Source organism: Xyrauchen texanus, chromosome 4 (genome assembly GCF_025860055.1).
Source record: "Xyrauchen texanus isolate HMW12.3.18 chromosome 4, RBS_HiC_50CHRs, whole genome shotgun sequence".
Classification (NCBI taxonomy): Eukaryota; Metazoa; Chordata; class Actinopteri; order Cypriniformes; family Catostomidae; genus Xyrauchen; species Xyrauchen texanus.
Genome location: NC_068279.1, coordinates 4,451,294 through 4,466,139, shown reverse-complemented (window position 1 = coordinate 4,466,139; position 14,846 = coordinate 4,451,294). Strand labels below are relative to the sequence as shown.

General features: G+C 40.0%; 1 protein-coding gene across 1 annotated transcript in view; it reads right to left on the bottom strand.

Annotated features, from left to right (window-relative positions):
• Nucleotides 1-3,332: 3,332 nt before the first annotated feature.
• Nucleotides 3,333-14,846, bottom strand: part of LOC127643052 (netrin receptor UNC5C-like) — a 200,441-nt gene continuing 188,927 nt past the window's right edge. Inside the window, exons 15-16 of the mRNA XM_052125591.1 lie at nucleotides 12,420-12,598; nucleotides 3,333-7,302 (exon numbers count right to left, since the gene is read on the bottom strand). Coding sequence (XP_051981551.1) covers nucleotides 7,140-7,302; nucleotides 12,420-12,598 — 342 coding nt within the window. The 3' untranslated portion in view covers nucleotides 3,333-7,139. The remainder of the gene's footprint in view (nucleotides 7,303-12,419; nucleotides 12,599-14,846) is intronic.

Genomic DNA, 14,846 nt, shown 5'->3' with positions numbered 1-14,846 from the left:
GTGTACATAACTGAGAGCATCACTGTACTTGAATAAATGTTCTTATTTCACTGAATGTTTCTGATGTGAATATTTTTACACTCTGACCTTTGTGGTTATATATACTGATCAGCCACAACATTAAAAACATCTGCCTAATATCACGTAGGTCACCCTCGTGCCACCAAAACAGCTCTGACCAGTGGAGTCATGGACTCCATAACACCTCTGAAGGTGTCCTGTGTCCTTTAAGTCCTGTAAGTTGTGAGGTGGGGCCTCCATGGATCAGAATTGTTGGTCCAGCACATCCCATAGATGCTCAGTCGGATTGAGATCTGTGGAATTTGGAGGCCAAGTCAACACCTTGAACTCTTTGTCTTGCCCCTCAAACAATTCCTGAACAATTATTGCAGTGTGGCAGGATGCATTATCCTGCTGAAAGAGGCCTCTGCCATCAGGGAATACCGTTGCCATGAAAGGATGTACGTGGTCTGCAACAATCTTTAGGTAGGTGGTACGTGCCAGGACCCAAGGTTTCCCAGCAGAGCATCACACTGCCTCCGCCGGCCTTCCTTCTTCCTATAGTGCATCCTGGTGCCAGTTCTTCCTCAGGTAAACGACGCACATGCACCCGGCCGTCCACATGATCCAAAAGAAAACGTGATTCATCAGAACAGTTCCCCTTCTTCCATTGCTCCATGGTCCAGTTCTGCCGCTCATGTTCCCATTGTAGGCGCTTTCGACAGTGGACAGGAATCAGCATGGGCACTCTGACCGGTCTGTAGCTGTGCAGTCCCATACGCAGCAAGCTGTGATGCACTGTGTGTTCTGACACCATTCTATCATGGCCAGAATTAAGTTTTTCAGCAATTTGTGCTACAGTAGCTCTTCTGTGGGATCGGACCAGACGGGCTAGTCTGCACTCCCCACATGCATCAATGAACTTAGGGTGCCCATGGCCCTGTCGCCGATTCAGCGGTTGTCCTTCCTTGGACCACTTTTGGTAGGTACTAATCACTGCATATCGGGAACCTGCCGTTTTGGAGATGCTCTGACCCAGTTGTCTAGCCATCACAATTTGGCCCTTGTCAAAGTCACTTAGATCCTCACGCTTGCCCATTTTTCCTGCATCCAACCAGGGTCCAAAAGTAATGGGTGCTTAGGGGCAAACATGCTACTGAAAGTGGCAAAAATGCCCTGTAATGAAACTGTAATTCCCTTTAAGGAAATATTTGATATATTTTTCCATTTTCTTTTAATACAAAGCCAAGTACATATTATCACAACATATTGTTGATGCGGATTTAAAAGGTGTGTGTATATATAGGGGGTCTGGGTATATGTATATATATATATATATATATACTACCGGTCAAGTTTTGAAACACTCATTTTTATTATATCTTTTTTTTCTTCTTCACATATTAGAATAATAGTAAAGTCTACAAAACTAAGGAATAACATAAATGGAAATATGGGAATTATGTTGTCACTAAACAAAATCCAAAATAAATCTAATATGTGTTACGTCTTCACCCTTTGTACCACCCTGGGATGCTTTTTAATCTGTATTGAAGTAGTTCCCATCTATGTTGGGCACTTATTAGCTGCTTTTCTTTATTATTTGGTCCAAGTCATAAATTATTCTTTCAATCAATTTTTTTTTTCTCAATCAAAACTTTTTCTTTTAAATACAATTTTAGTTTTGTAATTAAATACATGAATGTGGTGGCACAGTTGTATTTTTTTCTACAAAACTAATTTCAAACATTTAAGCATATGCCTTCAAATCAAAAGATTTTTAAGATCATGAGAAACATTTCAGTCATGTTTCAAAAGTTTTAACCGGTAGTGTGTATATATATACACTGACAGCCAAAAGTTTGGAATATCGTACAGATTTTGGCTCTTATGGAAAGAAAGTGGTACTTTTATTCACCAAAGTGGCGTTCAACTGATCACAATGTATAGTCAGGACATTAATAACGTGAAAAATTACTAATACAATTTGAAAAAAAAAAAAGAAGACTACTTCATAAATCAAAGAGTTCTCATCAAAAAATCCTCCATGTGCAGCGATGACAGCTTTGCAGATCCTTGTTATTCTAGCTGTTAGTTTGTCCAGATACTCTGGTGACCTTTCACCCCACACTTCCTGTAGCACTTGCCATAGATGTGTCTGTCTTGTCGGGCACTTCTCACACACCTTACAGTCTAGCTGATCCCACAAAAGCTCAATGGGGTTTAGATCCGTAACACTCTTTTCCAATTATCTGTTGTCCAATGTCTGTGTTTCTTTGCCCACTCGAAACTTTTCTTTTTGTTTTTCTGTTTCAAAAGTGTCTTTTTCTTTGCAATTCTTCCCATAAGTCCTCCTGAGTCTTCTCTTTACTGTTGTACATGAAACTGGTGTTCAGCGGGTAGAATTCAATGAAGCCGTCAGCGGAGGACATGTGAGGCATCTATTTCTCAAACTAGAGACTCTGATGTACTTATCCTCTTGTTTAGTTGCACATCTGGTCTTCCACATCTCTTTCTGTCCTTGATAGAGTCAGTTGTGCTTTATCTTTGAGGACTGTAGTTACACCTTTGTTTGAAATCTTCAGTTTTTTGGCAATTTCAAGCATTTTATAGACATTTACATTTATGCATTTGGCAGACGCTTTTATCCAAAGCAGCTTACATTGCATTTACTACAGGGACAATCCCCCCGGAGCAACCTGGAGTTCAGTGACTTGCTCAAGGACACAATGGTGGTGGTTGTGGGGATCAAACCAGCAACCTTCTGATTAACAGTTATGCGCTTTAGCTCAGATTTACTGATGAGTTTAGACTAGAGTATCTTTTTTGACATTTTTGACTTAATATTGACCGTAAGATATGCCAGTCTGTTGCATACTGTGGCAACTCAAAAAGAAACACATAGACAATGTTAAGCTTCTTTTAATGAGCCAAATAGCTTTCAACTGTGATTTATATAATGGCAAGTAATTTTCTAGTACCAAATTAGCAATTTAGTATTATTACTCAAGGATAAGGTTAAGGAAGTGGGGTCTGTCTAGACTTGATAAAAAAAATGACTTTTTTCAAATAATGAGGGTGCTGTTTTTTTTATACATCAGTAATGTCCTGACTATATTTTGTGATCAATTGAATGACACTTTGGTGAATTTAAGTACCACTTTTAACCATGATAGATGTTTGTAAAGGCACATATCTGATCACACACATGAAAACAGAACAGATGTCAAGAAATAACCAACACAAGACCACTTTCAGTGCTGATTAAAAATATAATTTATTTAAAAAAAAAAAAAACTTTTGATACATTTTGTACAGAAACTGGCTGCAGACTTATTTTAAATAAGCATTTTACTTTGAGTGTTTTTAATGAACTTACTTTATTCTAATCCGCTCTATACTGTACACGCACGACATAAAGCACATTTGCCAGCATCATTCTATACAGAAGCAAACATTGCATAGTTGGCACAGCATTTACGCCAGACTAAATTATTCAATGCTTTGCTATGCTTGACACTTAAATAAAGGGGGTTCTGTTGTTGTTGTTTTTTGTTTTGCCCATTCATTTGGCTTTTATCCTCTCCTCTTTGGAGACGTGGTGAATTGTACAGAAATGGCAGTTGGTTAGAGGTTTTTACACGTTTGTGCAAAAGGTGGCACAGGCAGTGATAATACAGAGAGATCCACAAATAATGAGCTCTTGTTTCACATCACATTGTGAGCACCGTTACAAGCACACTAACATTCACATTTAGTGTGACGAGTGTTTGTTTACAGAACTCCTATTGTGGATGCTTTATTCTAAGTATCCAAGCACAAACTGTTACGGAAAGTCTTAATGTGGTTCCAGTCACTTTGCAATGAGGTTGCACAGACTGTCATTAACAGTTAGAGAACAATATGGGAATGGTCTTTTGAGTTAGACTGAAGGTCTTGCTGTAGATCCTATTAACGATTCATCTGTGCATGTTATTCTAATCCAAAGAAATCAAAGTTTGATTTGTATCAAAATATAACACCACGCTCCCCCTCTGATACGCTGCTCTTTTTCAGCTGACATCACCAAGCCCTGTGACTTTTTCAGCCCCTCTAACCATCTGTCTACAGGGCCCCTTAGAGGACAGGGAGGGTATTTATGTCCCGAAGTTGCTTTGCCTTCAATCACAATAAGATTCACATTCATTGGCAGTTGTTTGCATTCACTCGAAATAGCTTTGTCCATCCCTTATGACAATCAGCCACGGTTTTCCTACATCAACCACATTTTATCCATGATATTTAGTGCAACCTTTGTAATAATGGAAAAAGCAAAACTATGCATGTGATCATGTAAATGCATTAAATGGCTTTCAATTATTGTAAGGTCATAAACGGGTAGGTTTTTGCCATTACACTGACTTCACGTTGCATGTAAACACATTCACCGCCATGCTTACCCAATGTGTGCTTGCATGCCCCTTCCCGGTTTGACGTCAACAGCAGAGAATATCTCTTATTATTTCAAATCTCATGTAAAAACTAAATTCTTGTTTTGATTTTATTTATTTTATATCTGATTTTTGGGAGTTATAAGTGTATTGGTGTGCATGTAAATGGGCTCAATGTGTAGTTAAAGAGTTTCGTTGTAATTAGTGGACCTCAGGGGCGTAGATTCCAGGGGGGAGATATCCTCGCCAAATGTTCAAGCCAAATCTACGCCTTTGGTTGTACTGTATAAGAATCAACAAGGGAATGAATGACATTTTTAACTAAAAACTATAGATGAAATTACTCTGACATCACACCGCAGGAAACCGTGCTTCCGGGTTCTTTCGAGCAGCAGACTTCAATGGTGATCATGCTGGACATGTAACAGGTTGATGAAGACACATCCTCACATGTTTACCACACTTCTAATGGCTAAGAAATGCAAAACTACCATTAGACATGCAATATGTGTCTTAGCTTCTTACATTATTAACCCACGAACAACAAATAACAATATTCTTCAATATGATCGTATTCCATATCAAAACGTACACACAGCCGTATCGCTTGAACAATATTATTTACTGCATTCAAAATAAATGCAAAGACATTTTAGCAGTATGACATTATTTGTATTCACTTATCCTTTCACAAACAGTCCATGTGCTGCGGTGGTGGAGACGGGTCCCGTTCTTCCAGTTCTATCGTATCTGGTGATCTTGATCAGATAAGATCATTGTTAGATCATATTTGACATCATATCTGTCACAGTGACAGCACTATCAGAGGTTACGTGATTTCTTCGTGAAAAGTTAATATCGAACAACAGTTGCAATTGTGCAATCCAGTCAACTGGGTCTAATAGTGCAGACGCGATAACAATGACGGTGACCTGTGAATTTTCATCATTTATGTAAAATGTATGCGGTCTGCACTTATATAGCGCCTTTTTAACCTTAGCTGTATTCAAAGCGCTTTACACTGTGACACATTCACACACATTCATACACCAATGTCGGCAGAGCTGCTATGCAAGGTGCTAGCCTGCCATTGGGAGCAACTTGGGGTTCAGTGTCTTGCCCAAGGAAACTTTGGCATGTGGAGTCATGTGGGCCGGGCATCGAACCACCAACCTTGCGATTAGTGACCAACCCGCTCTACCACCTGAGCCACAGATGCCCCTTGTGTTTTTCCTGATGCAACAATCTGGTGGAAATTTAAAGAGATTGTAGTTACACGGGGTGTTCCAACCCCACAAACAAGGGGCAATTTCAGCACAATTTGAGTGAAGCACCCATAGACACCAGTTCTTTTCTGGGCTACCAAAAGAACCCGGAAGGGGCGGGCGGAGCATTTGTTTGTAAACAGTCATTTCATCAATACTATAAAGACTGTAAACGTGTTTATTTTTTTTTTACGTGTTAGTTAAAATATAAAAGAATCACAAAATTTGGTAACAGGCTGCAGAGGGTAGTAAATCCAATAATAATGGCATTTTATTTCCAAATATTACTTCCTCAAAAGTACTAAAATAACTGTTAAACAAATTACCTGTCGCGTTGATCAGAATCGGACACACTGTAAGATACAAAAACCCCTTTCAAAAATCAAACATGGTAATCAAAGCTTCTGCCAAAAATAACAGTTGCTACAATTATTGTTCCGACAATAAAACTGTGGCAACTTGATGTTAGAACCCACTGATATAATAAAACATATTTCAAATGACAAAGTAGTAGACCTCATATTAATGTATTATATTAATAACGATAATTATAGATTCTATCACATTTCGGCACAAACTATGATTTCCACAATAATTGTGTGTGTGTAATGTTGACATTAAACTTTTTATTTGTTAAATGCGATAAACAATGCAACATTTCAGCCAGTAAAAAATAATAATAATAAAATTCACGTTTAACGCTATGCATTCCAAGAAAATCAAAAATCAATTTCCAATATTATTCTTTAATCCCTGGCAAGTACACATATGCACTTTTGTTCAACAAAGAAACACAATTATTTCCATCTTACATATGTCGGCGTTATAAAAATAATACAATTGAAATTGTTAATTGGATTTTTAAAGGCCACTTTAAGGTACTCTGTCCACACACTAAATACTATATTTTCATGTCTCAAAATATATTACATGAGCGTTTGTTTCAGCAACCACTAGATGGCACCACAAAATTCCGTAAAAACAATCACTAAGGGAGACAGGAAGGAGATTTCTGTTACTTATGTGCAAACGCACATTAGGATAACATGGCAGTCCCTACACGTGCAAACTGGAAGGGTTTTAGGACTTTGAAGAGTGATACGGGGGTCTGAGTGAGCGGTTTGGTTGTCTAGTACAAGTCTGTTGTGTCTTGACCCTGTTCCTGGTTCACCTTTGACCCCTCTAGACATCCAGCCCGGCAGTCAATCCCAAATCAGCGGCATTCACGTACATGTACAGCAGTATCGCATGTTTCCATGGAAACTAAATAAGATGCTAAACTGAGATGGTGCAAAAGGCAGTCGACTCTCAATATGGCAAAAGCTCTGACTTTTTGACTTCGTTCAGTTGACGATTTGCTCGTTTTTCCAGTTCAGTAACAGTGGCGAGTCTTTAATGAGCTCAATCTGGCCATGTTTTTATGCTTAGACATCAACGTACAGGATCAGTGTTCCTTCGTCAAGGAAGCTATGCTGTTGTCATGACGACCCATCTCCTCCAGAACAGTGGCGAGTTGGTTGAGGTTCCCATGTGGAAAGTGTTTGGCTTCCCAGAGGTCCAGAATGACACCTGTAGGACTGGTCTTAGTCGCAAAGTAGTTCAGATACCTGCAAGACAAGTGAGATGACAGGGGTACTTGGTGGTGGACGGTATGACCAAAAACATCAGGGTAAATGTAAACGTGATTCTTCAACTACTGGTGCTGTGGACTTCTAGAAAGTAAAGTCTTGTGAAATGGCGCAAACATTAATTAACATTAGTAAATCCATTCCTATATATTTATTGAGCATTTTTAGATTGAGAGTCAATGTATTCATCTAAACGCTGGAAAATGTTGCTTTCAGAGGCTTTATATGGAGTTAGGATGAACATAAGGTGCATTTCAAACTGTTCTGAGACCAGTGCAGAAAGACAGCACACTGGAGGTTAAGTCATTCACTAAATAGGGAGCAAGGGTGCATCCTATAGCTTTCTATGCAGCTAAGTGCATTCACTCATAAAATCTGACCAAAAGTTCAGTTTCAGGCTGCAGATGACGTTTGGATCACTCAACATGTTTAGCAAACATGGGACAATGATTATTAGTACATAGATTCAGAATTTTATAGTGATACATTTTATTTTAACATGGTTGGCAGTGATTGAATGATGCTAGCCTATACTTTTAATAGAATATTAATTTCAGCTTTATAGAAAATCTGTAATGTCTGTAACGTCTCAAAAACATGAATAACCAACACTCCTGGAAACATAATAAACAATTTGATGAAAAAAATCTGACTTTGTATAGCTTGGTATTATGTATCATTTAAAATTGAATAACTAAGTTTAGCTGTCCACATATGTGGACACACATTTTTAGAAAAACTATTTGTGCTACAATTTTAAATGTTTTGGCTTATTTATTAGGTGCTACTAGTTACAAATCAAAAAGGGAAATTGAAAAGGCAGATGCTATTTGCACCAATATTTAAATACTAACATGGGGTATATTGGCATCACTGCAATTTATTTAGAGTCCACCAGACACACCAGACTACTTTAACCTCTACCTCTACCCCTAAACTTAACCATACCATCAAAAAATAACCTTGGTTTTAACCCCGTCTCCAGATCGAATACTTCTCTGCACTCGCCTACATTCACCGAGACCAAATCACTGTGATGAAATCAACATTTATATTAATTTTTACAACTTTAAGTAGTGGAAAGGAAAATATTAAGAGTGGAAACAGGAAATCGGATGGGTAAAAGAAGCAAAATCGAACCGCAGTCACTAGGACAACAGTACACAATCACACACCGACTTCACACCCCACGCCACTGCAGCGGCATCTATTGGTTCATTTGTCATATATTTCTGTGGCTCCACCAGACTTCTGGGGTGCAAATAGCTGCCCTTTGTGGCAGATGCTATTTCCGGGGTGCAAATAGACACTCCGAATTGAAAATGCACACAGTGGTCACACTCGGGTATCAGATCCGATGTTGAAAGTCAGGCTAAACCTGTAAAATCTATACATAAAATGCATTTGAAAAGTACCAGAAATAAATGATGAAGGCCAGGAAAAAGGTTTTAATGTAACCTTCATATATATATATATATAATAGGTTGGAATCTGTTAGTTTCCATCAGACATGAAATCACCTGACGTTGAAGAAAATGGTTTTCTTCATGTGTAAATAATGTAAAGCAGTCCTGCCAAGCTGAATTTACTGAATATTCATTTACCCCAAAATAAAACATCAGTCTGTCACTCACCCCTGTGTTGTTATAACCCCATTTGACTGTCTTAGTCTTCGCACAAATGGAGAAATTGTGAAAAAATTTGGTGCTCAGTGATGTCATACAATGGCACCGCTTCAAAAACATGCAAAAGTATAATTGAGAAGTCTAATCAATTATTCCATGAGACTCATGATTGTTATGAAAACATACAATGAAGTTTGGTGAGAAACAAACTGAAATCTAATGTAGTATTTAGTGAAACTGTTGACCGACCATTGATCTCCTCTGCACATTCATGAGACTGCACAAGAGCAAGTTAAAGCAGCCTCCGCTCACCAAATAGTGCGTTCAAGCGACAACACGTTTTGTTTATCTAGAAACAACAGAACAGAACACAGATGAACACAAACCAGAGAACCGAACTTACTACTGCGTGTATCCCATCTTTGATGGACACACATTAAATGGAGCACTGTCACTTTAAACTAGTCTGTTAAACTCGCATGAGTCATAAGCATTCAAAGAAAGAAACTCGTGAAGTCTGTGCTAAAGTTTAACCAGTCACAGATGGCATCATTAAGTGCAATGCAAATGTAACTATGGCATATCCCGTCTCAAACTAAAGCGATGGTGACGTCCATGCAGCTAATCCATGAGGTCGATTTCCTCACAGTGGGCGTTCATGCGACAACACACATAATGAAAGTTTTCGCCACTACACAACTCAGTCTCTGGCCAGTGGCCACCTAGTAAAGAAATCTGGTCGCATATGCAAGCTGTAGAGGTCTGTGTATACACATTGACATTTGGCAACAACATAAAGCACAGACATTTGTTAAAAAACGCGATATGGTTGGTCGCTTTTCATATCGGTCAACTGGCCCCTTTCAATATTGGGCGGTTCAAATACATATGCCGTGAGTGGGAGATATTGCGAATATAATCAAAAGATATGTGGAAAATTAACGTGTTTCTCAAGCATGCTAAATGTATAATCATTTTCCCTGTTAATTTGAAGCACTATGTAGCACTTTTCAACAAAACATGCAGATGTTCCAGGTATTCCAGTATTTCAATTTCTAAAAGCTCAATACGAGCACTTTAAGCACTTTACTGTTACAAGTACTTGTTTTTTGTAATCTGATTACATAATCCAGACAAATTACATGTAATTTGTTACTGCCAAGCACTGGCTGTCAATCGCTTGTTTTCTATTGTCAGCACAGCGCAGTGAAACCCCGCCCGCTGTGAACTGGCACTGGTCCAAAAACGTTCTCATAACAGTATATCGAAGCCAGCATCTGAGTACTTGATTTTGGCCAAGAATGTTACACCTACCGATTGTTTTCAATGAGGTATCACTCTCTTCAGTTGGAGGTCTGTCTCAAATGATCGCCCTCACCGGTTCAGAATGGAGAAGAACATTCCAGACATTCCAGAAATTTACATTTATGCATTTGGCAGATGCTTTTATCCAAAGCGACTTACAGTGCACTTATTACAGGGACAATCCCCCCCGGAGCAACCTGGAGTTAAGTGCCTTGCTCAAGGACACAATGGTGGTGGCCGTGGGGTTCGAACCAGTGACCTTGCTGATTAACAGACCTGTGCTTTAGCCCACTACCACTCCATCTCTCTCTCTGTTTCATTTAGTACTCTGTTTCAAACAAAATAAGGCTGGGCATAGAAATGCATCGATTTTCCGACTACAAACTCATCAGACATGTTTAGTAAGTTCAGTTCTCTGGTTTGTGTTCAGAAGTGTTGTGTTCTGTTGTTTCTATCGCTGTGGTGGACCTGTTTTTAGAAAGCCAAACGGGTTGTCGCCTGAACGCCCTATTTAGCAAACGGAGGCTGCTTCAACTTGCTCTCTTGCAGTCTCATAAATGCGCAGAAGAGATCAACAGTCTGTCAACAGTTTTACTAAATAACACATTAGATTTCAGTTTGTTTCGCACCAAACCTCATCGTATGTTTTCATAACAATCGTGAGTCTCATGGAATAATTTGTAAGATTTCTGAATTATACTTTTGCATGTGGCCCTGCAATGGACTGGCGACCTGTCCAGGGTGTCCCCCGCCTTTCGCCCAATGTTAGCTGGGATAGGCTCCAGCCCCCCGCGACCCTGTACACAGGATAAGCGGTTGACGATGGATGGATGGATGGATGGATGGACTTTTGCATGTTTTTGAAGCTTGAAGAGGTGGTCACCATAAACTGGCATTGTATGACATCACTGAGCACACATTTGTTTTTTTCACAATTTCTCCCTTTGTTTTACGAAAAAGAAAGAAAATCAAATGGGGTTATAAAAACACATGAGTGAGTAAACAATGACTGAATTTTCTTTTTTGGGTGAACAATCCCCTAAAATCTTTCAATGTTGACACATTTCTACCTTTACACAGTCATATTGCCTAGCCTCAGGGATACTGTATTTATCAAAGCCTAAACATCCAACATAAAATCTGAGTTTAACGTAGAATCCCTCTATGATCTGGAACAGAACAAAAACATCTTTGTAAAAAGAGCTACTTCACAAACTCTAGGGGCGTTGAGTCTACTATGACTGATGAAGAACATTTAAGAGTCTTTCTTTTAACTTTTAACTTGTTTTTCTCAGGATCCTCTCACCTTTATCTCTTCCTCTGCACTTCTTGTCCCCTGTGAACTCTAACTCTCTCGTCTCCTGCCTCCAAATTCCTCTTTTATGCGCTGTTTGTCCTCAGAGGTGAACAGCGTGCTCTCCAACCAAAACTCTCTCTCGTTTGAAATGAGATCTACCTTACCTTTAAAGGCCTACAGTAATACCCCAACCAGAGGGGTTCTGCACCTTTTTATTTATTTTTTGTCTTTTCCTCTAATTATGCACATAGACATTAGTGTAGATGTAGAAGTAGATTTTGGGGACAGATCTCTTCATTCTCTCTTGACAGACGGAGAGAAAAGAGTGATTGAACAGGATATTTCTCTTCCGTTCCCCTGCTGTTCTACTGTTCATCTTTTCCAAACTCTCTGGCTCTCTAAATGATCTTTTTAGAGTGGGAAGTTGTTCTTCTGTTGTTTTATAAATAAAAACGGCACTGCAATCTCTGAAAATGCTAATAGATGATTGTTATTTCTATGTTTTAGTTACAAACTGATATGATTGATGATATAAGGTCAATAATGTACAATCATTTTTCAAAAGTTATATAACTTGAATACACCTCTACTATGATGAACATGTTTTCAATTTGGGAGTTTTCTTTGGGAGTACCGCTTTTTGTTCAATTTTGTCATATCATGGAGTAACCCTAAGAAAACCTCTTGACATTCGTGACTCATAAATGACATTAAATGAATGATTAAGTTGTTTACACACGTGTATTCAAGGTGAAAAGAAAGGATTTTAATACCCTTTACATGTTGGTTACACCACATGACATTTTTAAAGCCATTAGATCTTTTGTGTGTGTGTGTGAGAGAGAGAGAGAGAGAGAGAGATGAGTCACCTGTCCAGGTTGAGTTTGTGTGCCAGTATTCTCCAGTCATTGCCGCGTGTATGTGGTGCGTCCAGACTGCTGCAGAGTTTTGTTCTGACGCTGAGCGGTATTCTGAATGCATTCGGACCCGTCAACACAGTGATACTGCTGCCTGGATCCATCAGGGATGTGTCAATGCTCTGAAGGTCCTGCAGTACACAAATATACATTTTCTCCAGAAGACTCGAGATAAGATTTTGTTTGTGTTTGATAACTCTCATTAGGATTTATGTCTTCTAATGTCATAAACAAACCAATTAACACAGTGTTGATCTGACCAATAACATACATGTCTTACTATAACTAGAATAAATAATAATAAAAAAAAAAACATTCAAAGGCTTGATTCTCTTTATACTGACCTGAGCCACACATTCTCTCATTGAATCACCTGTCTTCACCACATGGCATACAGTTACTCTCAAATCCCTTTATTGTCACTCAACCATATACACAAGTGCAACTCTTATGGTATTTATAAATGTTCTCACTAAATAAAGGGTGTTTCACCGCTTGGCTTCTTGGAAACATTATCGTCTGACTTTTCAAATGCATTTAAAATCCAAGCTGAAAGTGCAATTATCTGCGAGTATGTGTGGAGATGCGTTCATGAGACCGCACCAAATATACATCTGTTTGAAGAAAAATGGGGGATGTGTAGACTGGAGTGAGAGAAAATGAGTAGTCTTGCTGAGGCAGACTTCTGACTATCAGCATAAGTCTGATCCAGTCGTAGCTGGACATGTTAATTGTAAATGTTAATAAAGACACTGATCATCCACATCATTAAAACCACTTACAGGTGAAGTAAATAACATTTATTATCTCGTTACAATGGCACCTATCAAGGGGTGGGATATATTAGGCAGCAAGTGAACCATCATTTCTTGAATATCATGTGAGCGAAATGAGCGACTTTGACAAGGGCCAAATTGTGATGGCTAGCGACTGGGTCAGAGCATCTCCAAAATGGCAGGTCTTGTGAGTGGCTAGTACCTACCAAAAGTGGTCAAAGGAAGGACAACTGGTGAACCGGAGACAGGCCCAAGGATCATTGTTGCATGTGGGGAGAGAAGGCTAGCCCATCTGGTCCGATCCCACAGAAGAGCTACTGCAGAAAAAACGTAATGCTGTCCATGATGGAAAGGTGTCAGAACACAGAGTGCATCGCAGCTTGCTGTGTATGGGGCTGCGAAGCCACAGACCAGTCAGAGTGCCCATGCTAACCCATGTCCACCTCTGAAAGTGCCTACAATGGGCATGTGAGCGTCAGAACTGGACCATGGAGCAATGGAAGAAGGTGGCCTGGTCTGATGAATCACGTTTTCTTTTAGATCATGTGAACAGCCGGGTGTGTGTGCATCGTTTACCTGGGGAAAAGATGGCAGCAGGATGCACATTGGGTAAAAGGTAGGCCGGCAGAGGCAGTGTGATGCTCGGGGCAATGTTCTCAGGGAAACTTTGGGTCCTGGGATTCATGTGGATGTTACTTTGACATGTACCAACTACCTAGACCCCTTCATGCCAACGGTATTCTTTGATGGCAGTGGTCTCTTTCAGCAGGATAATGCGTCCTGCCACACTGCAAAAATTGTTCAGGAATGGTTTGAGGAACAAGACAAAGAGTTCAAAGTGTTGACTTGGCCTCCAAATTCCCCAGATCTCAATCCGACTGAGCATCTATGGCAAGGCTAAATCCAGCCCACCAATCACCTTTGTCTGGCCCCCCTCTTTTATATCAAATTGCCAAAACTCAGCATTTTTAAGCCTCAGCAATTAGCAGTGAGTTTAACAACTCTCATTGGCAGAGGGGGCCTGGTAGTTCTGCGAGTACTGACGGTGACTACCACCCCTGGAGTCACGAGTTCGAACCCAGGGCGTGCCGAGTGATTCCAGCCAGATCTCCTAAGCAACCAAATTGGTATGGTTGCTAGGGAGGGTAGTGGTAACCTCTGGTCACGGAGAGTAACATGAGCCTCCACATGCTGTTAATCTCAGCGGTGTCATGCACAGCGAGCCACGTGATAAGATGCACAGATTGACGTTCTCCGGAGCGGAGGCAACTGAGACTTGTCCTCCACCACCCGGATTGAGGTGAGTAACTGTGTCACCACGAGGACCTACTAAGTAGTGGAACTGGTCATACCAAATTGGGAGAAAAAGGGATGAAAATAAAAAAATGGTCTGCACTTATATAGAAGACCTTAGTGGTATTCAAAGCGCTTTACACTGCGTCTCATTCACACACACACACCAATGACGGCAGAGCTGCCATGCAACGCGCTAGCCTGTCATTGGGAGCAACTTGGGGTTCAGTGTCTTGCCCAAGGACACTTCGGCATGTGGAGTCGTGTGGGCCGGGAATCGAACCACCAACCCTGCGTTTAGTGGACAACC